This window comes from Mus caroli, unplaced genomic scaffold (genome assembly GCF_978045245.1).
Source record: "Mus caroli unplaced genomic scaffold, Mus_caroli_1 scaffold_6, whole genome shotgun sequence".
Taxonomy (NCBI): domain Eukaryota; kingdom Metazoa; phylum Chordata; class Mammalia; order Rodentia; family Muridae; genus Mus; species Mus caroli.
This window is the reverse complement of record NW_028227261.1, coordinates 97,841,966-97,868,996: the sequence shown is the minus strand read 5'-3', so window position 1 is coordinate 97,868,996 and position 27,031 is coordinate 97,841,966. Positions and strand designations below refer to the sequence as shown.

At 42.7% G+C, this 27,031-nt stretch overlaps 1 protein-coding gene across 2 annotated transcripts in view; it reads right to left on the bottom strand.

The window, feature by feature from the left end:
* Nucleotides 1-27,031, bottom strand: part of Elp1 (elongator acetyltransferase complex subunit 1) — a 52,761-nt gene that overhangs the window by 19,288 nt on the left and 6,442 nt on the right. For both annotated transcript variants that reach the window (XM_085839277.1, XM_085839276.1), the window contains exons 5-27: nt 26,441-26,521; nt 25,024-25,109; nt 23,303-23,399; nt 22,937-23,027; nt 21,787-21,910; nt 21,031-21,124; nt 18,473-18,703; nt 17,255-17,419; nt 15,345-15,444; nt 11,617-11,802; nt 10,242-10,348; nt 9,540-9,643; nt 7,458-7,511; nt 7,263-7,368; nt 6,014-6,129; nt 5,606-5,679; nt 5,275-5,353; nt 4,933-5,012; nt 3,667-3,804; nt 3,484-3,569; nt 2,822-2,970; nt 1,882-2,005; nt 1,438-1,535 (exon numbers count right to left, since the gene is read on the bottom strand). In XM_085839277.1, coding sequence (XP_085695403.1) covers nt 1,438-1,535; nt 1,882-2,005; nt 2,822-2,970; nt 3,484-3,569; nt 3,667-3,804; nt 4,933-5,012; nt 5,275-5,353; nt 5,606-5,679; nt 6,014-6,129; nt 7,263-7,368; nt 7,458-7,511; nt 9,540-9,643; nt 10,242-10,348; nt 11,617-11,802; nt 15,345-15,444; nt 17,255-17,419; nt 18,473-18,703; nt 21,031-21,124; nt 21,787-21,910; nt 22,937-23,027; nt 23,303-23,399; nt 25,024-25,109; nt 26,441-26,521 — 2,570 coding nt within the window. The remainder of the gene's footprint in view (nt 1-1,437; nt 1,536-1,881; nt 2,006-2,821; nt 2,971-3,483; nt 3,570-3,666; nt 3,805-4,932; nt 5,013-5,274; nt 5,354-5,605; nt 5,680-6,013; nt 6,130-7,262; nt 7,369-7,457; nt 7,512-9,539; nt 9,644-10,241; nt 10,349-11,616; nt 11,803-15,344; nt 15,445-17,254; nt 17,420-18,472; nt 18,704-21,030; nt 21,125-21,786; nt 21,911-22,936; nt 23,028-23,302; nt 23,400-25,023; nt 25,110-26,440; nt 26,522-27,031) is intronic.

The window sequence follows — 27,031 nt, the reverse complement described above, 5'->3', positions numbered from 1 at the left end:
AACGCTAAGTTTGCCACCTCTGAAGGCTATAAGGGAATGAACTATGTGAACAGTCAGGAGAGAGCAGGCACAAGGGTTTTGTGACAAGAGTGTACACAGTAGATTTAGGAGTAATGATGAGGTTAATGTTACTGAGGCTGAGGGAAGGAGAGAAAACCAGGCTCTGAGGCAGCTTGGGGTGAAGCAGAGATACAGGAGTACAACCCAGTCCCTGCCCATCCGGAAGCCAGAGCCTGGCAGAGACAAAGTAGCAAATTAGCACTTTATCTAGCCCCTCATCTAAGAATGGCTTTCATGGGAGACTGGTAATGTCCATGGACAGGTGGACTCAAGAAAGAATACAATAAAGAGCTGGCAGGTCATTATTCAACCCATCTGGGAAACACTCTACAGTTAACTGGGCATATGGAGAAAGCGAGAGAGTGGTACTGAAGAAGCTGGCTGGGGGGTTGGAGAGATGCCTCAGAGGATGAGAGCACTTGAGGCTTTTTCAGAGAACCATGTTCAGTTCCTAACACCTTATCAGGCAGGTGTCAGGGGAGCCAACACCCCTTTCTGGCCTCTGTGGGCACCTGAATGAACCCAGTGCAAAAACAGGAAAGCAGGCACATATACATAAATAAGAATAATGATATAATAATAACAGTAATAAGCAACTGGCAGAGACTAGAACACAGAGAGACATGTTTGTTAGCCACCCTTGGTTGTCAAAGCACCTGAAAGAGAAAATCTTAATTGAGGAACTGCCTTCATTAGAGTATCCTGAGGCTGTCAGGGTGGCATTTCCTTGATTGCTAAGAGCTATCTGTAGAAGGAACCACTGGGTATGTCAGCACAGGCTATGTAAGGCAGGAGCTGAAGGTGAGCCACAGAGCAAGCCAGTCAGCAGCATTCCTCCACTGTCCCTGCTTCACTTCCTGCTTCCAAGTTTCTCCCCTTCCTCCTCAGGCTGCTTTTGCCCCGTGTTTTATCGTAGCACTAGGAAGCAAACTGTAAGAATGTGTGTGCGATTTGCAGACAAACCAAAATGGTAATGAGGGTGGCATGCAGAAGAGTGATGAGTGGATGGCCACGGTGGTCACAGAGCCTGGACTCAGTGCCCTAGGCAAGCCACTGGGCAGCTCTGGACCTTTATGCAAGCTGTGGCCTCATCTGTAACCTGGGTCAGGCCACAGGGAGGAGGAGATAATCCACTGACTTTGCAGCACAGTACATGGTACATAAGAAAACCTAAAGCTATTGACATAAACCGACCAACCTCTGGAACTCTTGAAGCACTGCTGCCCTGGCTAATTTTCTCCTAACAAGTTTAAGATGAGGCTGATGGGTCATAGGACAACCCTAGAAGCCAAAGGACAGTGTTTGGACTCAAGATGTCCTCACTTCCTGACTAATGTCCAAAGCAAAATCGGGGGCCTCATTTAACCCACCACATACCTGGTACTGTGGTGAGTCTGGCCGATATAACTTCAGAGCTTCTTTATACAAGTTTTTATCTTTTATCAAATTTAAGCATTCTGTGAAATACTCAGGTCCTGAAAAAAAAAAATCACATTTTGGAAGTATAATGACTTTTACTTACATCTATGTTTCCTAAGCGACATTAATGTAGAACTTTTTGTATCTTATCTTATAGTCTAGTTTCAAAGAAGACTTGAAGCAGTAATGAACACTAAAAGTAGTAATAAAAATTTACCACAAGCCAGGCGGTGGCACAACCTTTAATCCCAGCACTCAGGAGGCAGAGGCAGGTGCAAGAGGCAGAGGCAGGCCATCTCTGAGGACAGCCAATGCCAAACATGCACAACACACTGTCTTGAAAAACAACAACAAAAAATAAACAATCCAAATTAAATAACAACAACAACAAAAAACCCTTACCACACTTGCTGAGGTGTCCAAGGGCCTTTTCATATCGTTTCAAGTACTTGTCTATGGTGAACCGCTGGTAATTAGTTTCCATTTTCTTAAGTGTATTCAGAAATGGAAGATATTCTTTAGGATCCTAGGAAAAAAGTTATTACTTGTAATATTTAAAGAATATAAATTATAATCAAGGCAATAAGCATAGAGCAGCATAATTTTAAATGTGTATTATATTTATACATCAATTATATATCATATAATACATCAAATCAAAGTTTTGGTAAAAAAAGAGCTCATATTTGGGTATTAGTTTAATTAAACTTGGAATAATGACTAACCTCTACATCTCACAACAGCCTCAGCTCCTTACACACATGCTGACAAGAAAAACAACAACCTATAGTCAAAGCGACAGTCAACAGTGAACCTAAGTCTCCCCTAAGAGAGCCAAACCTAGCTCTCAGTGTCCTTGATGACGCGGTTTATATGCCAGAATGTAGAGCACACATCAAAACGAAGGTAAAAATGTACTGAGTTGGATCCAAGCCTATAGGCCCTACCACCTCCTGCTCTGTACCATGCCTAGCAAGCTGAGTCTTCTTCCTAAAGAGCAGCTTTCTGGGCCAGGGATATAGCTTACTGTAAGCACAAGAACCTTTAGTTAGATCCTCAGAACCCACATATAAAGTCAGGCATGGTGGCATGGGCCTGATATTCTGGCATTGGGAAATAGCCCATGGTCAGACCCCTGAGGCCTGCTGGCCAGCTAGCCAACCTAGTTAGCGAGTTCCAGGTCAGCACTTGTCTCAAAGACAAGTGGATACACACAGAACAATACAGACCATGGGGATTAGCAATTCCAGTCCTGGAGACTCAGATCTGCATCCACTTGTAACACTAGATAAAGCACCACTGAGAAATTTCAAAATGTTGCAAAAGTCTCAACTCTACATACCTTTTGTGACTTCTCAGCTACCATGAGGACTAAATTAAAGTCATAGGTCCCAAGAGAATGATTAAATAATTCATTAACATCCACCAGGAGCAGCAGGTATTTCAAAGCCTCCTCTACACTCACACTCTCAGGATCAAAGGGAAGATTTCCTGTTGGAGTTTAAGAAAGAACAGGAGGCGGAGCTCAGTCAGTCGAGTGTTTGTCTAGTACACATGAAGCTGTGGGACTGATTCCCACTGCCATATAAAACCAGCTGTGGGGGTGTGCTCCCGATAATTCCAGCACTCAAGCGGAGGACCAGAACTTCAAGGTCATCTGTAGCTACATAGTGAGTCTGAGGCCACAGTGGGCTACAGGAGACTTTGCCAAAACAAAACCAAAGGGGTGTGGGGAGAGGAGAAGAAAAAAGAAGAAAAGAAAAGAACATCAAAACAGAATCACTTGGAGGAAACTCCACAGACTCTGATAGACTGGGATACAAGATGAACATAGGCTTTTGATTCATTCATAAATGCTTAGCACTTAAAATCTTCACATTTGAATATGGTGAGCAAAGAGGGCAAGTTCATTCCATGAAGTGGCAATGACACAGTAATGGCCATCTGCCAACAATGAAGGCTGAGTCAGGCTGAGTCAGGCAAGTGTCTCGTGCAGGTCTCTACCTTGAAGTTCCTGTACCTTCTGCAGCACAATTTCCAGTTCCGGAGTGGTTTTCTTCACATGAGATGTGAGTATTGACAGGCAGAACCTGAGGTAGTAAGTGAAAACCGGAATGACAAGACTAATACACAGGACAGACATCTCCACATCCTGGGATGTGTACGCCAACAACACACAGCACCCACTTTCGAGGATTGATGTTCTCCATGGCTGCTCTCATCGCGTCACAGATGAGGTCAAGTTTCTTCCCATCAGGATGTGTGGACACTTGGACACTCTTGGTAATCGGGGGAGGGTACATGGTCTTTGTGACATCTTCTTCCCTAAGAACCACAGTATATGAACAGATCACTTTACCAAACAGTGTAGGGCTCCAAATACTAATACATACTGGGCATGTTTGTGAAACAATAAATAAAAAGGGACCTGGAAAATTAAGTTATTCAAATAGTGAGGAATCAAACATATCCACCAAAGAATGACTGAATCATGTTCATAATTCTGCTCAGATTAGCCTAAAGCAGGGTACAACCAAGGTGTCCAAGTAATCAGAGAATGAAGAAAGGGTGGTGTATTTGCACAGCAGTGTACACAGCAAGTCAAAGCAGCCGCAATCACACCACAATAAATCCATCCTGGTTGAGTTATGTGGTGATGTAAGCACTAACAGAGAATGGATGTGAGAGAACTCTCACTGTGTGACATGATAGGGTTTGGATTACATAATGTGTAAACAGGGGCCGAAACTCACTGGACAGAGTACTACACATTCTGTAGCAGTTAACTACCCCATACTAAGAGAGTGCTTTAGCTAATGCTATCTATACAAGGGGACTTCTAGAGCTAAAGAACTGCTGTCTCCAACTTTAACATCTGTCTAAAACAGGAAGAGGATGGGTCATGGTTAGCAATAAAAGCACACACAGGACAACAGGAACTACAGAACCTGGGGGTCAGTACAAGTTTCGAACAGTCAGTGTTTTCCTATCTTTAAAAAGTTGAAGAAAAATCACCAGAGAAAGGACCATATTTGATTCCAGTCTCATGAGAAGAACAGCTTTATGGGGAAATCTGAAAGCAAGTCAAATTAACAATTCAGGATCAGAACTTTAAAACTCAGTTTTAAGATTGATGCTATAGCTGGGCATACTGGCAAAAACCTTTAATCCCAATACTTGTGAGGCAGATGCAGGGCGATGTCTGAGTTCAAGGCCAGCCTATAGAACAGCCAGGGCTACACAGAGAAACCTTGTCATGAAAAAGAAAAAAAATAAAATAAAGCAAAAACAAAAACAAAAATCTGATGTTGTTAAAGAACTAGAGGAAAAACCCTCGTGTGCCCTCAGTGATACAATGATTTTATTCAAAAAGATGTTTGTTCTTTAGCTATTTCTTTATCAGTAAGAGACAATAATTAAAACGTGATAATCATGAGTTATCAAAATACTTACCTAAGTTCTGTGAAAAACAAGTTTATATGATTTACAGAATCGATCTGTTTTATGAAGGTTTCCACATTTTCGAGAAACACCTATCAAAGAAAGTATACAAGCATTTTAACTTAGATGACATTCACGCAAGAAAGGAGCTCGAATTGCTGGGCGGTGGTGGCGCACGCCTTTAATCCCAGCACTTGGGAGGCAGAGGCAGGCGGATTTCTGAGTTCGAGGCCAGCCTGGTCTACAGAGTGAGTTCCAGGACAGCCAGGGCTATACAGAGAAACCCTGTCTCTAAAAACCAAAAAAAAAAAAAAAAAGAAAGGAGCTCGAGGACTGGTCAGACGCAAAGTGTACCTTGGGGTTATGGTCATGAATCAGATTGAGGTTAATTCTCAGTTTCCTCATGCATTCAAATGCTTCTTTAAACATAAGTCTGTGAGGACAGGAAAAATGGATAAAAAACACATTCCATTAAAATCTACGTTCCCTGTAATGAAATATTTTCATTACAACACAGAATGGCTATCATCCAATTACACTCCAAATAACAAACAAGTTCTGACTTTCACTCTGAAATTACAGGAAGAAAAAAAATAACAGGTGAAGCATTATTTTCCTGCTAAAATGTATAGTTATATGTCCTTACACATACACAGTTATAGTCACACAGAGAATAAGTACTTACTTGTCCAGCCACTTCCGAATCTGTGCCAAGACCAAGGCCCGATGATGAACAACCTCCAAGTTTCCCCTCGGCATCTCAAAATAAAACCAAGCATCTTTGATCAACTGGAAATCATTTAAGCAGCAGGAGGCACAGCTCCACTTAACTTTTCTTGAACCACCACAATGGTATAAAATGAACAATTAGCAGAATCCACTTGCGTTCGATATTTATCTTAACTTTTAAGTAAGTTTCCCTTTAAATCTTATTGGTCAGAGTCTGTGTCAATCAATGCTCCTTTGCATAAAACCAACAGATAGCCAAGAAAGGAGGACTATACTAAATGGCTGAAAAGTACAGAAGAGCCTAAAATGCAGCCTATAAGTAGTCTGTCTGGTGGTGAGCTGAAAGTCTGAAGAGTCGGCTTACCTGTAGTATAAGCTTTGTGTCCTGGGGAACAACTGTGACGATCCGGGAACCCCTTTCCACTTTCCGCAGAATTTCTCCACTGGCCTCATGACTGCCACTCAGAGCTGCCTGTAGCACTAAAAATAAGGCCAAGGCTAGAGAACGACCACAGGAAACCATGCTCCATCAACTGCAGTAGTAGCTGCCTAGTATCTGAAACTCAGTTCACATAAAGTTCCTTTGCTCTCCCATTCAGCCTCTAGTAATCTCACTCCTGGAAAGGACCCTCTCTTTACAGAGTACTCACACACATTCACACACACAGCTTCTTAAGCAATTAGGGAATACAGGGATTGGAGAACCTTTCTATCCCTTTTTTTTTTTTTAAAGATTTATTGTTTTATGTATGTGAGCACACTATTACTGCCTCCAGACACACCAGAAGAGGACATCGGATGCCCATTACAGATGGTTGTGAGCCACCATGTGGTTGCTGGGAATTGAACTCAGGACCTCTGGAAGAGCAGTCAGTGCTCTTAACCGCTGAGCCACCTCTCTAGCCTTGGAAAACCTTTTCTATTTCTTAGCATTACCTTAACATTAGTCATACTAATGGCAGAAAGAGTTCCTGTTCCCAAGTCAGCAGCAAAGAAAATAAACTGGCCTTTTAGAATACAGTTCACTGAGTGGGTGGAGATATGTTATATATATCAGTGCTAATGGACTACAAGCAACAAGATGGCATCCAGAAGTACAATGGCAGTTGAGCAATGAGAAAATCCATTTCAAGGAAGTTCGAGCACATGAGCTGTATAATAAAATTTCATGAAGAATTTTTTAGAATGTGTTACTTATGTTAGAATTTTCTTTGTGGAGTGTCTGGTAACTGAAACAGAATGATTTAGAAAAAAGTCAATACTGAGAGGGCTAAAGAGGTGGTGGTTCAAGGGTTAATGGTGTGTACTGCTCTTCCAGAGGATGCAAGCTCAGTTCCTAATACTTATATTGGGCAGCTCTCAGCTGCCTCTAATTCCAGCTCCCAAGGATGCCTGCACCCACAGGCACATACCCACCTAAGGTGCTGGCACACCTCTGCACATACACCCATACACTGTGAAAAGAACAAATCTCAAAAAAATACTGGATCAAAGAAAGATCCTAATAAATGAGCCTAGGACTCTGTGGTAAACAGCCAAAGTAGGTGAAGAATTTAAAATCATCAAGAATTCAAGACACCGGAGATACCTCCATTTTGTATAGGAGAGCTTACTTTTAAGTGAGGCACCGCTTAGGGAGAAACCCTGGCAGGTGTGGGAATGGGTTGTCACCAGTAGAAAGTCATCACACACAGCAAATGACGTGATATTTGATGCGACCTGCAACAGGCAAGAGGCCCACGGGAAGTCAGCTATCATACTCGGAAGCATTACTGTGAGAAAGATAAACCCAAACCAAGCCTACATACCTCAGTGTCATTGATAAAAAAGCGACACCTGTCAGTCAGACCAATGACACATTCCTGCAAAGAAATGAACATGAAATTATAAGCAACTCAATTCACAAGGTCTTAAACCTATCTATGGTCTTTACTGTACAGTTGTAGTGTTGATTCCCTAAGCCTCTGTAATAAGCCTCACACAGTGAATGCACCACCATTCAAACAAGCAAGCCACTCTATCTTATCTTGTCTATTTCATTCGCTTCTTTGACTTCACCCTAAAAGTCTGCTGATCTTCCCATTCTATACCCATTCAGCTCCCGCCTACTTCTCTAGGCAGCAGGAATCACATATTGAACATGATGAACACATCTCTCTGATGATTTAAAAAAAAAAAAAAAATCAATAGATTTACCTCTTTTGGGAGGCAGGAAGGGAGTTCCCACTTAATTACCAGATTAAAAAGATTAAAGGTAGTGATGACATGCTTTTTTGGGTTCTATTTATCTACCACTGTACCAACCCTTATTCCACCCTAATCCCTTCCAACCCAACACCAGATTGGAGAGAAAGAGAGGGAAAATGGGTATAAACTTGCTGATTAGGGCATCAGGTGCCTAGGGGCAAGTCCAATCTTTGTTGTCTCAATATCCAGCAACCAAGCAATAACAATCCAGCAAACACACAGCAGAACGATCAGCAGCAACAACAGAGAGAGCAACAGCATCCACAGCCCCACTGGACGCTTCCCCATTTATACCCTTTCCAGAGTTCCCAGAATTAAACAATTTGCAGCTGGAAAAAACACACTCCCCCAAGAGCATGAGACAATCATAGCTGGCTGCTGGGGACAAACTCAACCAGCCCCATATCCCACACCTGGGATTAAATCAAAATCAGACTCACATAATAGAACTGAGTTTTTAAAGAAACCAAAACTCTCACTACAAAGCAGTGCTTATTTCTTGTCACTCCCAACATCTCTGTTCACCTACGCCAAGTGAAGAGTCTTGCTAAACAGTATAAATATACTCCTGGTTGGGACAGTCATCCCCTCTATTCTGCGCCACCTCAAGTGGGAAGAACAGCAAAAACCACAGTTCAGGGCTCAAGGCGGGGACCCTGAGCCACGATGTACAACAGATGGCTGTGGCCTGCAGCATCTTCTGTGTGCTGCCCCAAGCCTACTCTGCCCATCTTTCTAAACTCAGGAGTTTCTAGTACCTTCTCCTAGGGCCACTCTCCCTTTCTAGGAGCAGCTTCCTCTTCATGTTCAGCACACACACCACTCCCTCCGAGAGGCTTTCTGGAACAGCCGCTATCATAACTATCAGGCTCTAGTTAGCCCCAAACACTGCACTGTTTGCTACCACCACACACTGCTCCTTGCCGTCACTCAACTATCTATAGTAAAAGGTGTGGCGGGTCTCGAGGGTCTCCTCAGTTGGTGGAACTGTTTCAGAGGACTAGGAGGTGTGGCCTTGTTTGAAAAGGTGTGTCAGTGGGGGCAGGTTTGCAGTTTCCAAGCCAAGGCTATTCCCAGTTTGGTGGTTGTCCCAGGATATAAGCTCTCTGCTACTGTCCAGCACCATGCCTGACAGCCTACTGCCATACCCCCACCATCATAGTCATGGATTCTATCACCCTCTGCACTTGTGAGCTTCTGAATTAACTATTTTCTTTTGTAAGTTTCTTTGGTCATGGAGTCTTACCATAGCAACTGAAAAGAAACTAAAACTTGCTTTGTTTTCTGACTGCTGTATCCTATAACTCAGCTCAAGTATAAACTCTAATATTTGTGATGACAACCTGTCAAATATTACTCTTCAGACTGGGTGTTTTCATCATGAGGTATTTCATAAGGTTTTGAGTATTCTATAAACTCGAGGTGAGATTTGCCAATTACATGTATTATCTCCCTTAATTCTCTCCTGAGCTCTCAAGACTGATTTTTCCCTTTTCTCAATAAAGAAGCCTGAGGGCAAGAAAAGAAGATAACTTCCTGTAGTGGAGACCCAGGTCCAGTTCCAAGACCCACACTTTTCTACCCAGTGCCCTCACTCACTAACTGTTCTCCACGATGAGTTTCCCTGCCCTGTGTCTATTCACCTCTCCTCCAATCGTGGCTACTTCCATCTGTGTGCATGGATGAACAAATCGAACAGGAATTCCTTCAGAGTTCTTCCAGGGTTCCACAGCCAGAGAAGGTGACTCTGTTGTAAGATTAACAAATTTAGTTTACAAAAATAGCACATAAGCGCTTTCCTGTTAAGCACTAAAAAGAAAACAAAATGAACAACATCCCCACCAAACCCACCAAAAGAAAAACCAACACCAGAATGCACCAAACACCTTGACTGAGATTTGGATTACTCTACACTCACTAGGATGCTCCAATCAGGAGCTGATTACACCTGCCAACCTACTCTGTGGCATAGCATCATAGGTAATTAGAAGGCTTAGCCACTGGGTGGAGGTGCAACTCAATTATACAGTGCTTGCCGAGCGTGCATGGAGCCCTGGGCTGCAACGCTGGTGTGACAAGCAAGCAAAAACAACCAACAATCAAGTGAAGTCACTCAGCTTTGTGAAGACAAGCATTGCACATTTTCTCTCATATGCAGTCAGTGGACTTCAATAAATAAGTAAATAAAAGGAGGGGGGAGGAGGAGGGAAAAGAGGAAGAGAACTAAAAATAGTTGAAAATAAAAAATCCCCAATAATCAGGTTGTGTTGACAAGATATTCACAAGTATACAGTCTCAAGAATTATTTATTTATAAGTCTCTTTTCCTAAAACTCTGATCCTCACCCCAAAGGTACTTGAGCACCTGGCCATCAGCCAGCTGTACTGCTGATGACTTGGTCTTAGAACAGCAACATAAACCAATGACGACTCCATCCACTGTCACAGACGAACTAAAGCAAAAAAAAAAAAAAACAAAATAAAAATAGCAGAGAGGTAAGTATAAGAGATAATCTTTTTTTAAAAAAAAAAAAGAGAAATTGCTCTGCTTTTGCTATAGTGAAAGCTATCACTATCCTTTGGAGACACACTGCCTATGTCAATGGAATACATATATTTGCACACACAGATAGCGACAGAGATGGAGAAGGTTACCGTTACTATCATAATCTTCCAGAGCCGGTAAGCTAGCCTAGCTGTGGGAACAGCACTCCTACACAGAGGGCTCTTCCTTATAATGTACTATAGTTTACTGCTTGCCTTCACATATAACTGCATCAGCTATGCCTGGTGGGCCTAGAATTGCTCAGCTACTTAGAAACCAGAAGCAAGAAGGTTCCAAGTTCCAGAGGAGCCTGGGCTACAAAGTGAATTAAATGCCAGCCTGGGCTATTTAGTGAAACTTTGTCTCAAATCTATATAAGTAAGAAGATTGAGGGGTGTTGGAGAGATAATGCAGAGGTTTAGAGCACTAGATGGTATTCCAGAGGACCTACCTAGGTTCGGTTCCCAGCACCCAAATGGTTGATCAAAACCATCTCTAACTCCAGTTCCAGGAAATCTAAAGCCCTCCTCTGGCCTTCATGAGCACCACATATACATGATGCACACACACACTACACACCATAAACAAACATAAACTTTACAAATGGATGTGGGCATAAGACTAAACAGTCAGTCTTCCACTGGAAGCCTGTAACACTCTAGAAGCTTGCCAGAAACTTTCTCTACTACACCTCAGGGCTTGCATGACAAAGAAGTCTCTTCAGTAGTCTGATACTGTTATGTGACCCAGACAAGGTCATGATTCAAACATGCTCAGGCCTAGGGAATGAGGAACCAGAAAAGAAACAGGCTTTCTAGTGGCAAATGAAGCCACACACGGAGAAGACAAGCAACATGTTTAATGTCACTACTTAAAAATAGATGTATTCTGTAGATAAACTTTCTTTAATATATTGGCCATGAGACTTGACCACAGTGATTACCTATTAAAACTAATTATAATGTTTATCACAACTTACACTGTTTTGCCTACCTGGCAGTGTTTACACTCCTTTTCACTACTTGTTGAACAGTTTGATTTATTGTTTAAACATGGCTCAAAACTACATCTAGGCCTCTTGCTTTGTCTAACAAGCTGCTCCTTTTCCCTAATCCTGCACAATGTGTAACTGCATTTCCAATTCAACAAACTGAATACAGGGATGGACCATGATACCTGACATCCAGCTGGCCTTGCTCCTCATCCACCTCAGAATGGGCCACAGTCAAATGGTGAATAATGGACTGTGAGCTGGAGTGACTGTAGCTTATAGCCAGGAAAGTGTCGTCTTCAACCCAGGTGAGAAAGCTCAACTGCAGTGCGTTTACTTCTTCATCTTCTTCATTGTTCCCCAACTGAATCCTGTTTCAAATATTAAAGAACATATTAAAGAGAATAAAGCTTTAAATCATGAAACTTCTAAGACCTTTCCTTAAAGGAAGAATATAGACAAGTCCTTATTATTTGTAGAAACCAAACCTGAGCTCCAGCCCTGAACATCTGTATCAACCACCACCCATAATTCCCTAATATTTAAGGACAGTGGACAGTGCATGCATGAAAGTCTCAAGAATAAAGAAAAATAAAATGCAAATACCAAATACCAGAACCCTCCAAAACAATTTGTCTGACTGGAGAACAACAGATTGTTTTAAGTCAACCTTCTCATGCCCTAAGATCTTTAGATTTGAAGAGTATCTTTCTGAAAATAACTATATAAGAAAACACCACCCATAATTCCCTAATATTTAAGGACAGTGGACAAGGAAACAGAAAGAACAAAGCTGATGGGTGGCAAGAGTGCTGTAGAATGCTGTCCTCTGCATAAGACATGGCTAACACAGGTCCGCAGCAGCAGTGGGGCCCTGTATAGACATCCACAGCCCAGTCTTACTGTGGAGCCACTGGCAGTTGATAGTGACTGCAGCAGGGAGTTACTCTCTTTTGAGGATGTTCCAATAGGAAGGAACCCCACGTTCCAGTGAATGGCTCCATACTCACACATCTATGTACAGCACTAACTGGACTTAGGAAGTTATTTACAAAAAAAGAGATAGGAGGATTAAGTTCGGGGTGAGAAAGGCAAGGCAGGAGTCGGAGAAGGGAAATGGGGGATAGATGATTATATGTCATTGGATGCATGCATGAAAGTCTCAAGAATAAAGAAAAAAACATGCTAATACCAAATACCAGAACCCTCCCAAACAATGTTTGTCTGACTGGAGAACAACAGATTGTTTTAAGTCAACCTTCTCATACCCTAAGATCTTTAGATTTGAAGAGTATCTTTCTGAAATTAACAACGTAAGAAAACTTTCCACTCTTGTGCCTAAGAGAATGAACCACAGCGCCCTCCCAAGACACCAATAACCAACACTCAAACCAGATGCCAGCAGAGGTCAGCCTCAGGAGAGGGGCCCTTCACTAGGTACCTCTCATGAAAACAACTACTAAGGGAGGGACAGCCTCCTTGCTTCTAACACGTACCTGATCTGGGCATCATTTTGTCATTGAATGAAGGAAAATCCTATCCTTGGGGTCCAATGGCAAATCATCAGTAGCCACTCAAAGAGCTGGTCCAGAGCAGGATCTGCCTGCTCAGCCAACTCTCCCTCAACACCGTCCCCACTGCACACAGCTTGGCCAGAGTCCGCAGCACACAGGCATCCCGGCTCTGGTTCTCAGCAGCTCTCTCCCTCCCAATGCCAACCAGTTCTTTCCCAAGGATCAAGATGAAGAAGACCTGTGTACTTAGGACACCTGTTCTGAATGACTAGGTTTTCCTCCTCTTCATTTTTTAAAATCTGTGTAAACTGTGGGTTAGGATCCCATGGGGTCACAATACTGCATGTGAGAACCACAAAAATAAATGAATGAATGAATGAACGAAGGGGTAAGATAGAAAAAAGGAAGGGAGGGAGGGAGAAAAGAAGTGGTAAGATTCTATGTATACCAAAGAACTTGGGCTACTATTTGTTTGTTTGGTTGGTTGGTTTGGTTTTTCAAGACAGGGTTTCTCTGTGTAGCCCTGGCTGTCCTGGAACTCACTTTGTGGACCAGGGTGGCCTTGAACTCAGAAATCCGCCTGCCTCTGCCTCCCAAATGCTGGGATTAAAGGCGTGTGCCACCACGCCTGGCGGGGCTGCTATTTTTATGTGTCATCCTCAACAATACCATTCACCTCCTATGAGTCAGGTCTCTCACTGGCGTCCAGCTCCCAATCAGAACAGACCCTCTCACCTTCTCACCTCCCCAGCACTAGGATTAAATGCACATACATGCCTCCAAGCCTGGACCAAACTCAGGTCCTCATGCCTGCAAGCCAACACTTTGCTAGCTAAGCTACCTCACCAGCTCCAAGAAATTGCTTTAAAATAAGTTTATAGTTATCAGTTAATCTTTAATTTGAACACTATTTTATCTACTTATATACCCACAGTCACCTAGAAGCTACTTAGTAGAAAAGGGGTCATGAATTGAAGAAGGCACCCTGTTCTAAACTGCCTTACTCTTAATCTGAACTGAATCTCTGTCTAGTGATGTCAAACTGGTAAATTTGGATCTGGAGAACTCCTCCCAAGGCCCACAGGTCAGGGCTTGGTCTCTAACCTCTGGACTACTGTAATGAGTGGAGTGATAGGAAGTCGAGGTTTAGGTCACTAGAATAACCTCACTCAAAGAGGCGAGGAGCCTAGTAAGTTCTTTACCCACAGCAAGCATGTGGTGAGTGGGACTCTATCATGTACTATAATCCTGAAGCCCCGTGCCAAAGCAATGGGGCCAACAGGTTATTAAAACCTCAAAAACTGGAGGCAAAATAGACTTTTCCTTCTTAAGTTCACAGGTCTCAAGAAGTTACTGCAGTAGTTTGAAAACTGCCTGATATAGCATAAAATGAAGGAATAGAAACACTTTTAAAACTTATCATGTGACACAGTATGCACACCTTTAATCCTAGTGCTCAGGAGGCAGAAACAGGCGAATTTCTGTGAGTTTGAGGCCAGCTTAGTCTACAAAGCGAGTACCAGGACAGCCAGGACTACAGAGGAAAAACCCTGTCTTGAAAAAACAAAACAAAACCAACAAAACCAAACAAAAACAAATGAACAAACAACCTTAATTAGCATTCTATATGCGGCACCAAAGCATATGCTTGTTTGAAAAGTATGTATTTATTAAATATATGACACATATCTAAGAAACCATTTCTACATTGTTACTTGTACTTGTTCCTATTAATATTGTAACAAGTGTCCGTAGTGATTAAGAACAGGAGCAGACCAAACTTAATAGCATCAAATTCTGGGTTCTGCAGGTAGCAGGTCCAGGATCCTGGGCAAACTGTTACATATCTTCTAATTCTGCCCTCTTATTTGGTGGTGTTCTGAAGCCAATACTTAGGATCTGCAAATGCCTCCAATGGCATTAATCACACTCAGCCATTTGCACTGCTGTTTCCAAGACAGAGTACACTCTGATTTCAATGCTGAGTCTAAAATTCTAACACTCAGGAATTCTTTGATCTGGAATGAGACCAAGATAAACTGACTTGGGTCATCCACATACTATCAACATGGACATGCCATGTATGTAAGGGCCACATACTATCAACATGGACATGCCATGTATGTAAGGGCCACAAAGTCCTGTGCCTTACTGTCTTTATATCCATCTTCCCATGGGAGTCTCCCTAGATAACAAGGTTGCTGTGGGCATAAGAGCCTAGGATGGGACGTGACCCTACCTTCCTTGCCACTGGAATACAGGGTACACAGTAAACGAAGCCTCCCTGCCAAGCTCCGCTGGTGTTCCTACTTCACAGTCCCCACAGTAAAGGCTGGATGAATCCAGGACAAATGATACCTAGCTCCATTCCCAGAGACTCAAACTATTTAGGCACTTACGAGTATCTCTTTTCCAAATGAGGTGTTGTAAGAGGGACTTTAAATCCATTTCCACCCACGGCTCCTAGTTTCACTGTGGAATCCATGTTTGCCTTATCACCTAGAAAACAAAAAATGGAAATATATCATTGCAAACTAGTTCCCCTAATGCCAAGAATGTAGGGTCTTGCAACAAGTGGATTTTTGAAGACAAATGAAGTAATCTAAACTATAATGACATTTCAACCTCATTCCTGAATCTCCACATACATACTTTTCAGGCTCAATCAAAACCTGCTCCCTATTAATACCATGTCAACCCAGTTTTCACTAATAAAAACAACCCTTCAGCAGGGCCAGAGGGAGGGACTGTCTTCCCCACACTACAGATAGTCTCCAATATCCCCAGCCATCTTTCTGCAGCTTCACATCTCCACAGTTCTTAGTATTCCTAAGATAGTTTTGCTGGGCAGTGGTGGTACACAACTTTGATATCAGAGCTTGAGAGAAGTAGTCACATCGCTGTGAGTTTGAGGCCAGCCTCATCTACAGAGTGAATTCCATAGGCCTGGAGAGATGGCTCAGCGGTCCTTAGTTCAATCCCCAGGAATCATATGATTGATGGCTTACAACCATCTGTAATGGGATCCAATGTCCTCTTCTGGTGTGTCTGAAGACAGCTACAGTGTACTCACATACATACATACAAACATACATACATACGAACATACCAATTCAAAATAATTTTAAAAAAAGGAATTCCAGAACAGCCTAGGCTACATGAGAAACCCTGTCTTGCGGGGTGGGGCACCACTCTTTTTCACTGTAGATCTAGTTTCCTGACACAGCAGGTACTATAATCCTCTAAAATAGCCAGAACATTGCACCCTGTTCCAACTCTTTAATGACAACTACCTCATTCAGAACAAGGACCTTCAAGACCCTGAAAGAGCTATTCTCTGTCATCCCTATGCCCCACCCACCCCTCTCTCCTCCTTTGTCTTCCTACAGTCATTGGCTGTCTAGCTGTTTCAAAATGCAACAAAAGACATCACTATAGCTGCTTCTGAATGCTTGGAATACTCCTAGCCACACGTGTGGTCTCCCTCTCAGATTCTCAGCAGGAATGTGGTCAAACACAGAGAAGCCTTCCTTGGGACACCCGCCCCCAACAGTCTACCATCCTACTCACAGTCTTCCTATGTTATGCTATACCAACCTTGCTGCACAACACTTGCCAGACGACATACCATGTGACTCAACAATGAACATGCGAGCATTACTGATTTGAAAGCTGGTTTCACACATGGAAAAAGACTAAAATAGCACTGTACCATGTGGAACCGAAATCAGAGGAGCTGGTGATCTGTCCAGAGAATTCCTATGAAAAGCAGGCTGTTTGCTTAAGAAGGCCTGGTGTGAAAGTAGGAACTCTACTGTGAATTAATTAACTCTGTTATTCTCTTAGCAGCTATGGAGGCTTGTCCTCACTGAAATGCCAACAGGTATTTGAAACAAAGTTACAACTGTCAGGATACAACCACAGAGTCTCACAAAAAACACTAAATGTCCTATTTTCCAGGACACAGGAATATTTGTGGCCACATGTACATGCCTCTATACAGCAGGAAAAGGCTCAGAACACTCCTAGGAGAGTCCTAAGATTGTGTGCAATTGTGTGCAAAGTAAGGAGAAAGCAGGACGATGCCATGCTATCTCAAGAGCTGAATGTCCTTCTTAAGTAATGGACTCTTCAGGATCATCAAGGCAGAGCGAAATGTATAGAAAATGAAGGCCAATTAAATATTATGACGAAATCAAATTGGACTTTTGAATTGACAAACACTGGCTCTGAGATGACACCACATTGTGACTTGCTTCTGTTTGGGAACAGGGACTGACTGAGCTCCTGGATCACTGTTTCCACTTACCACACTTGTAGACAGAAATCTGGTTACTGGCGTCGAGGACAGCAAGGTCATTTCCAAGGTGAGCAGAGAATATGACTTGATTCACTGGATGTGGTATCAGCAGCCGGTAGGTACACATGGGAGGTGGGACCACGGTCTGCCGGAAGACTGTTACCAACACCCTGTCTACACAATGAAAAGGAGGATTAGCCAATGCAGGTATTCAATGTGAAAAGCAGGCAGTAAGCATAGCTCTTCAAAATCACTTCTGGTATTTCCTCATTAATAAATTTAAAAACAGTACAGGCATGAGGATCTCTGTGTGCACGTAGCTAATGTGGCCCCTACACCTACAGTGCACTTGGAAGGTTCAGGTGCCAGGGATTGGGGCAAAAAGACAAAGAGGTCAAAGTTTCAGCTTTAAACCTGGGTTTGTAAGGAAGAGAGACTTAAACTAGGATAGCCAAAACGTAAGGGCTGCAATTAGGAGGCTGAGGCAGGAGGGCTACCATGAGTTCAAGAAGGCTGATCTATAAAGGACTACCAGGATATATGCCAAAACTCCACCTAAAAAAGACCTCCAACACACACATTTAAAAAGCACTTTTCTATATATAAATTAATAATTAAGGTGTGACTAAATTCTCTGTACAGAACATGATTACAGGAGTCAGTATTAAAAGCACTGCACAGAACACTGAGCGCCAAGAGCATCTATCGGCTATCAGCAAACTATCTCTGGCTATTTCATTCTGCAATCTATCGCCCCACCACTGATCCTACACCTAATTAAAAACACCAATCGTCCTCACAAGAGAGGTAAATGTCTAGGATTTAACTAAGCATCCTGAAAAATGAGGTACTTTATAGTCCTTAAACAAAACACAAAGCCACACTGTGGAGTGTACAGTCAACACAAGTCTAACAGACCCCACTACTCTATCATGGCTCCACTTTTCCCTGCAAAAGGAGAAAAGTGCCAGTCTTCAAGTTCGAAGGCCAGATAGATTAGTCAATGTGTAAGACTATAAATAAAGTTCAATAGGGAGTTGGGGTGGGGTGGAACTGGGGTTTTCAGTACAGTACATATTCTATACAATGACGCTTCCAATCATCAAAGACATCAAACAAACCAAACAACCAAAATGAAGATTTATTCACTGTTCTGATTAAACCAGCCTATCTGCAGGCACTGGGTCAAGACCTGCATGTTCATGGACACACTTCACAGCAACTTACTTCCATCAATAACAGCCACATTTGCCAAGTCATTGGCACTATTCCCAGAGCTCCGATCAGTGGTCCAGTGCCAGTCACAGCATAGATACCGCCAGCCCTGACAGAGAACATGGAGTCGACACGGTGTCACCGGGTCCCACAGCAGAGACACAATCTGGTTCTTCCCAGTGGTGCTGAAGGGCAGGCTTTGCTTCAGATACCAGTGATAGTTCCCCACCGTCCAGAGCTGGACTGTGTGTGGAGGGAAGGGAAGGAAAGGCCATCAGAGACTGGAGACCAAGCTGCAGACCATTTGCAAAAGGGGAACAGGTGCAATTTTTATATTTTTTCAAGAATTTTTCTTCTTTTTTGGTCTCCCTAAAATATTAATTGTATAATAATCAATGTCAAAAGATGTGAATTTCAGCCGGGCGTGGTGGCGCACGCCTTTAATCCCAGCACTCGGGAGGCAGAGGCAGGCGGATTTCTGAGTTCGAGGCCAGCCTGGTCTACAAAGTGAGTTCCAGGACAGCCAGGGCTATACAGAGAAACCGTCTCGAAAAACCACAAACAAAACAAAACAAAAAGATGTGAATTTCCTATGAAGACAAAATGTCACATACCAATATGTCAGAAGCACGTTTATTTTCACCTCTACCTTAAATTTGTGCTTATGAAAGCTAAGAAGTATTTCACCATGTTTCCTGCATGCAAAGTTGGGCAGAAGATAACCAGACTAAATGCACAGCTATGCTCGACATGGGAGGAACAGCCTGAGAAATGTGACATCCAACATCCATAGGTCTCATCTAGTGCAAGCATTACAAAGGCTCCTCACACAGACAGGGCCTAACATGTAGTCTGCTGTGAACAATGTCCTTCTGTGCATATGACTGCACCAAGGACTCTGTGGTAAGCTGGGCATAAGATACCTGTCTTATTGTGGGTTCTTTGCAAGCAGTTTTGTCCCAGGCTATCCCGTAATAAACAATACTCAGCTGCCTGGAGATTAATACACACACCCTCAACCATCCCAACTATGCCCAAGTGGACTTTATCAATAGAAAACACATATAAATTAAGATTTTTAACTCCATGAAATAATTTAACTTCCCCACTAATGCCTAACTTACTGTGATCACAGAAAATCACACCTAGCCCTTGAATCACAATATTACATTATATCTGTGTGGCCATTGGCTGGCACTGTGAGAACTCATATATACTTTTGTTATCCTGTGTCTGTTACAGTCAATGCATTCTATATATTAATCACTGGTATTTGAGTGGTTGCATATTAAAACCACCGGGAAGTTTGGGCCTGTTTGGTTTGGTAATTTTTATAAGGCCCTGATTAAATCCTGAACACAACCTAAAATAGCTATTTTATATATATACATATATATATATATATATATATATATATATACACACACACACACACACACACACACACACACACACACATACACATACATATACATATATTATCCCAAAACAATGAATCCGATTCTGAGATGAAGCCTGTGTTTCATTATTTTTATTAAAGGTTTAGCCAGGTTAAGAATTATTAAAGTGAATGAATGAATGAACAAACTATTCAATATTTTCCAGATTTAAAAGTTCTACTGATTAATGAATTTGAAAAACACTTAGAACCAAAAAAACAAACAAACAAACAAACAAAAAACCAGTCTGTATCAATGGGGGTAAGAAAGACAGGGAGAAATGCTGTAATTAAAATACAATATCAAAACAAAACAAAACGCAGCATGTATCAGCCAGACATGGTGGGACACAACTCCAATCCCAGCACTCTGGAGGCCGAGACAGGCAGATCTCTGGGAGTTTGAGACCAGCCAGGCCTAAGGAAACATTATATATTGCATTAGTATTAGAGCTACCCCCCTCCTCATTACTTTACTTCTTCCTTAAAACCTTAAGCAGGGCTGGGGGTTGGCTTAGTGACAGAAGGCTTGCCTAGTAAGACTAAGACCTGGGCTAGTTACCTGGAGGTAACAAAGAAAGAAGAGACAACAGACATAATCCTAAGTGCATACTCAAAGATACACACCGACAGATCATAAAACCTACAAGAGCCCTTCTCATGGGAAACCGAAATCCACTCACTTCTACACTTTCATTTTCTGCACTGATGACTGTGGTTTCAGGGTGTCTCTGCTCTGCTAGATGCTGCTCTCAGAGCCTTTAAATGAAATGATTACCATGATGCATGAAAGCCTTAAAAGCAGAGCCAGGGTTCCAGGAGAGAAAGAACAGTCTCAATACCACCACACAAAAATCCCACCTGAACTTACAGCCTGCCGTAGAAATTTCAAATGTGCCACCTGACACGCACATGAGCCAACTCCTTAACACAGTGCCAGCCACAACTTCTTCTCCCCTCCTGTATCTATATCCTACTGGTTCTGCTTCCCTAGAGAACTCTGCATAGTTCATGACTGAAACCCTCAGAGATCCAAACCTACCCCTTCCCCACCAGCATCCACCTACTTCAGCTACAGTGTTTTCACCGAAGGCCTGAGGAAGGAGAAGGGAAACCCCACAAACTGTCATACCATAGCTTTTCAGAGTGGCACTGTCTTCCTTTGGGAGGTCTTCTAGCCATACAGCAAGCACTGAGGAATCTGCATTCCACAGCAAGTCATTTACCTGGTAGGGACAAAAGTCACACTGACCTTCAGTTGGCTGTCTACTTCAGACTCTTGAGGATAGCTGAATTCCCTGCACCCATAAACCAAATAACCCTGGAGCTGATCTCCAGCTTATGTCACTAATTTCTAGTTGTTAAACCAATCTGCAAAATTGGTACTTTAAAAAGGACTTAAAACATGCATTGTGCTTAAAGATTTATATACAAATGTAACACAAAGCAAAATAATTTTTAGAAAAATCAAGAAATCTGACTATTAGATATTATTATATAAAATACATTATCTTAATTTTATATATTATATTAACACTTAATATTAATTAAGGTACAATATAAATAAGAAAAATGGTTCCATAAAACAAACACTTAAAATTTTACACAAGAAACATTATCCTAAATAATTTTACACAGAATTAAAGATTTCCTGTGTCTCCGCCCAGGACTTCAATGGCACATAAGCTGCTTCATGTTTAAATATCGAACATCAGGAAAGTTAGTCACTAGAGCAAACAGCAAGAGCAGCATTTCTATTCTCTGCTCTGAGAGTCAGAAGCCAGCCTTTCCACCCGGTGGTAGCGTCTGTTGCCAACCTCTGTGAGACACAAACTTCTGCAACTAAGGAAAGCACTCTAATTGGATGACAAAGAACTCCGACCCCTACCTTAACTTCATCTTTTAAGAAAGGAAGTGTAAAATGCCCATGAAGAAGTCCATTTTTCTCAAAAAACACAACATCTTGCTGGTTGGGTTTATCTTGAGTAGACGCAATCAAACTGCCTGAGGGTCTTAAAGCAGAACCTAAGTTAGAATAGTCAAAAACGCTCATCCTGCAGGCCCAGAGATTTAGACAAGAGATTTTATTTTTTTTTCCCCAGAAGAAAAATTTAATTGAAATCCTTTTTTCCAGTAAGGTAGGGGTGTGTGTGTGTGTGTGTGTGTGTGTGTGTGTGTGTGTGGTATTTGTTGTGTGCATATTGTTGTCTGTGATGTTGGTTCCAAGGAAGTGTTAAGCCCACCATTTGTTTACTAGTACTGGCAAGTAGTTCAACCCAGCATGTAAGAGAAAAAGATGTCCCTTCCTAACTAGTTCCAAGGCACCATTTGCAGGTTTTCTGATTTCAACTGCAACTGAACTATTAAAAACAAACTACATTTTCCTACAACATTTCAAGCATAATATTCTCAGTAATTCTCTTCGTTTCAGTTATAACTTCACAAATGTTGGGAAGAGATGCTAATGTTTTCTCCTGAAACGTCATCTATATCATCCACCTGCCTCATTCCTATTCTCCCCAACCTGTTAATTCAAACACCTAGGCAACACCCAGTCCTACTAACACTGGTGGCAAGCAAGAAGTATGCAACCTAGAGGCTACTGGCACTGCATATAACAGCTGCTGCTGTGATAGGGCCATTTATTCTCTTTGTCTCTATGTGCAGTTAAATGACAGGTAAGTTGTGGTCTGCACAGAGCAGTGAATCAAAGAAGCAAAGAGAAGGCAGATGCAGAATGTAGCCTGCAGGTTTCTTAGCCAGCAGACCACCTGCTATGGGAATCTGTCTGGAGGAAAGCACCTTTTACCCTGTCTCACAGAAATCCCTTTGTCCAACAGAGCATCAAACACTAGGACTTTTAACAGTCACACTCCCTTCTGTTTCCCACAACAGCCTTATGTACAACCATAACCTTTAAAGAATTAGAGATGCAACCTGTATCAGGTCTTAGAAAAAGGGAATCTATGAAGAATCCAGGATCTAGGTGAATTCGGGAGGGAAAGCAGGAAGAGTCCCAGACTTTTATGCTCACTCACTTCCAAGCCAGGGCGGGCCCCAGTCCTGGCACAGACTCACTGGTTGACTGCAAGGCAAACTCTCGGTTCCATACTCGGATCTTCCGAGCCTCTGCAAAGGAGGTAAACAGACACAGCACTTAAAATACTATGGTAACTCTCACATACTACCTCCCGACCAGTCAAATCTGCATTTAGTGACCAGACAGCCTCAAAGCATTCTTTTAATTCCGAAGTCATTAACATCTAAAGCAGCACTTCTTTCCACTCCAGATCCTGGCGGCATCTCTAATTCTTTACAGGTTATAGTTGTGTAGTCTACTCAAGGAAAAAAACTTCTCCAGATTTTAATGTAGGTAAATTTTTAAGTTTAATTTATTTCCATACCTGTTTGTCGACAAACAACACTCACAGCAAAATATTGCCCATCCCCACGCCAGGTAATGTGTGGTCTGTGGTCGTCCCAGGGCAAGGCATTCTCAGGCTGAAGAGAAACACCAGTGTTACTAGGGAATCAACTCTCCCACATCAAACAACCCCTGGCCACCAAATACTCATCTTCTATATAATGCTGAAGCTATACAAAACCAGCATCAGAGACTCTCCAGGGACCCTTCTAGAAGGGCTCTTAGTCCTAGACATCAAGAATAACTTAAAAATAAAATAAGCACAGCCTTCCTTCTTTGCACACTAGAAATGCTACAAATACAGGTATTAAATGTAATAAGCTAAGGAATAGGTTAGGGATCTATGACAAGGAAACAAGCGTCTGTCCAAATGTAAACAGCCCTATTTCAGGACAGGACATAGAATAAAGACACTGGGGAAAGTGGGTAGAGAAGGGCCAGAAGCAGTAGCTGCAGCAGCACTCAGGTAAAGCAGTTCTGCCCTCTGCAGCAGGCCAAAGAAGGGTCTCCAGTGCCTCCTGCATCCCAATCCAGAGCCAGGAAGCAGCTAAGCCTATGGGTGATGGGTGGGAGAAAGGGGAGCACCAGAGCACACTCCACATTCCAGTGGTTGCTCCACTGCAAAACACTGCTAGCTCTGCTCAGCCACAGACTAGGCTGGCTAGACTATACTGCAGCTTACTAAGATACTGTTCTTTGGCATACAACACATACTTCCTCTAGTGAAAGGTTGTTGTGTAACTATTTCCTCCAGAAAGAAATAATTCTTCTTATAGGGAAGCGCCTTCAGCAGGAAGGTAAAAACTCAAAATAGCTTCAGGAAGTCCCTGAAAATTATCAGATTCACTAGACCCCCTCCCTGACGGGTAAGCAGTAAAAGCTGAGAGTCTCTCTCAAATAAGCCAAGCTACAAAGAAGATTCTGAGAGCAGCCCAGCTGCCTGGGAAATCAGAAAGCAGCTGGGCTGCCTAGAAGAGGTTCAGACTAGATTCACTTGGAATGGATGCTCTCCAACATGTTGAGCTACCTGCTGACTCTCCAGTGTGTTCCTGGTTTCCCAGCTTTTGTGAGCTATCATGCATGCTGGGGTGCACCTTGGTAATGCAGCTATCTCTGAGTCATTTCTGCTCCTGTAAGTACCCCTTACCCATAATCTTGTATGAAACCCAATAAAACTCATTGGTTCACCACGTTGGACTTTGGTGCTATCTGTACTTTAGTCTACCGTGGGATTCTCATCTTGCAGACTATGTCTCACACAGACTGCAGCATGTGTAAATTCTTATGTTTTAATTAGTGAGAGAACTTATTCAAGAAAGCAAGAAAACATAAAACAACTTTACTGAGCCCAGCAAGGCGCCAGTAGTGCATCAAAACACCATAGCCAGATACCAGATACAAGATCATTCCTATGAGTACTGCTTCTGAATATGCAATGGGTTTCTACCCTTTTCTGAAACTGACAACTTCTGAGTCAAGACCAGGCCTTTAGGATAAATGAAAGTAATGAGCAAAAGTTACTGTAGACTACTGGACAATAAATGAGACTGGGCGCGGTCCATAAGAAAAAAAACTATCTCTCATGGGTGACTCACTTCCTGAGGACACCTATCAGCTACCACCTTAAGACAATAGAAGAGATACACTAGTCAGGCAGTGCTCCAGCACATGCAGAACTGAGCGCACATCATCCCGCCTTACCAACTGCACTGGAAAGGCTGTTGGCCTGCCTTCTGAGCCGTGGAACTGCGTCTGCTTACTGCCCCATCCAACAGTGACAAACTTGCCTACAGTTTTTCAAGAACAAGAAGACAAATAATAAGCAGAGGAACTGAAATCAAAGCACTTTCATTCATTCTTCATGAAGACAGTCACTGACAACTCAGGAAGCTGAGCATCAGCCGTTAGGTTACAAACTGGGCCTCCAAATGACCTGCAGCAATGGTCCCAGCAGGACGTGAAAGGCCCTTTCCCTGGAAAGCCTGACTCAAGTCAGAAATCTGAACAAATATGAAGAGTTTCTAAAACGTGTCCACAAAGCACATAACTCAAGATAATAGCCAGGAATGCAGTTCTGATTTTTGGCTTTAAACCAACCAGCTAAGCTTTCTGCTGGTGGTGAAAGGGGCTTTACGTCACCAAATACAGTTCCTGGTGTAGACTTCTCTGAAATCCCACAGTAACAGTGCCCAAAACCAGAACACAGGCTTCCTGCACTCTCGGCTGCTCTCCCTAAGCTACACTACTTCTCTTATACAAAATACAGTGGCAATGATCCAGAGCCAGCACAGACTTTCTGCTCCTAGAGGCAGACATGGCATTCATCCACAGGAGGCAACAGAAAGATGGTCCTGACACTATCCAGGACCAAGACTTCCCTCTTGCCACTAATTCTGAAGCAGACTACCTACAATTCAATAAATTATGGCTCAACACAGCCATTTCTAGTCTGCTTGCATGATGCATGTCCAAGTGCGATACACCCTCCAAGGACACTCTGCCACCACACATGAAGTGTGGTGGCTACTGCTGCCCTCAGCCTTGAGCTTCTCCGATGGGTCCCCAAGAGGACCAGAGGACCAGAGTTAAATAAGAGAAGTTTCCCTCCCAGTCAGACCCGATAGTGAGTGATGGGCTCACAGCAGGGATTTGCACACTGGAGCCTATGTCTGCCCTCACAAAGAAACTTAAAGCACAAACTTAAACTATCTTTCCTCTAATTTACTGCAAGGTTTTAAAAAAAAGAAAAAAAAAAAAAAACCCAACAAAACAAAACTCTAGTTGATCTAAAACTGATCTAGCCTAGCTGGAAGGAAAAGAACACTGCCTTCTAACTGCCCCTACTCCTTTCTTGTGGCCCACTAATACACTGTACTCTAAACATGCTCCCCTTATTCTAACCTCACTAATTCTTTCCCTGTAATTCTAGTGATATCCAGGAGACCTCATGGAGAGATCTCCATTCACCAGAACACCGAGAAAGCTTCCTGTCAGAGCTGAAGGGAGATTAGTGGCATGTCTGTAAAGAACTGAGATGAACTTTCGGCTTATGACAACGAATGTTATGAGTAAGAAAATGGGTAAAACGGGTCACAGAATGTTTCCAAGAAACGCTTACCTTCTCCAAAATCATCCTGGTGGATCTGCTCCTCTGCGATCACTTCAAAGTCTTTTGTCATCATAATCAGGGTCTGTTGAGCTTAGGAGTTCATGTAACAAATCAGTCATTCCCATTGGCTGGGGCACCAGAAGCCACTGAGCCAGAACAAGGAGCCCCAGGTAGAAGAGGTAGACAGATGCATGCACACATAATGCCCTGAAACACAAGCTCCGAGCAGGCCAGCCTCCAGATGCTTTTCCTTAGCTACTGACTGCATAAATTCAACATCAAAGTCCCCAGGGCCCTCCTCTACTGCTTTAAAGATTGCTAGTTTTCTAAGACATTTCTATAGCTATAAACTGAATTCATCTGGAATAAAGCATCTCAGGGGAAAAGGAAACCAGGCGTATAGAAGAGCTGTGAGGAACGTGTTTATTGGACAACAGAGCTTGATGCCTAAAGCTGCCCAGTGCAGACTCCTGCAGGCTGTCCTATGATCTCCGCATCCACACCCACTGCCTGGAGTTATTACAGAGGTCCCAAATTAGTCAATGAGTCTCAGAGCAAGGAGAGTCAAGAGGCTCTAGAAAGGTTCTGTGAAGGTGTCTC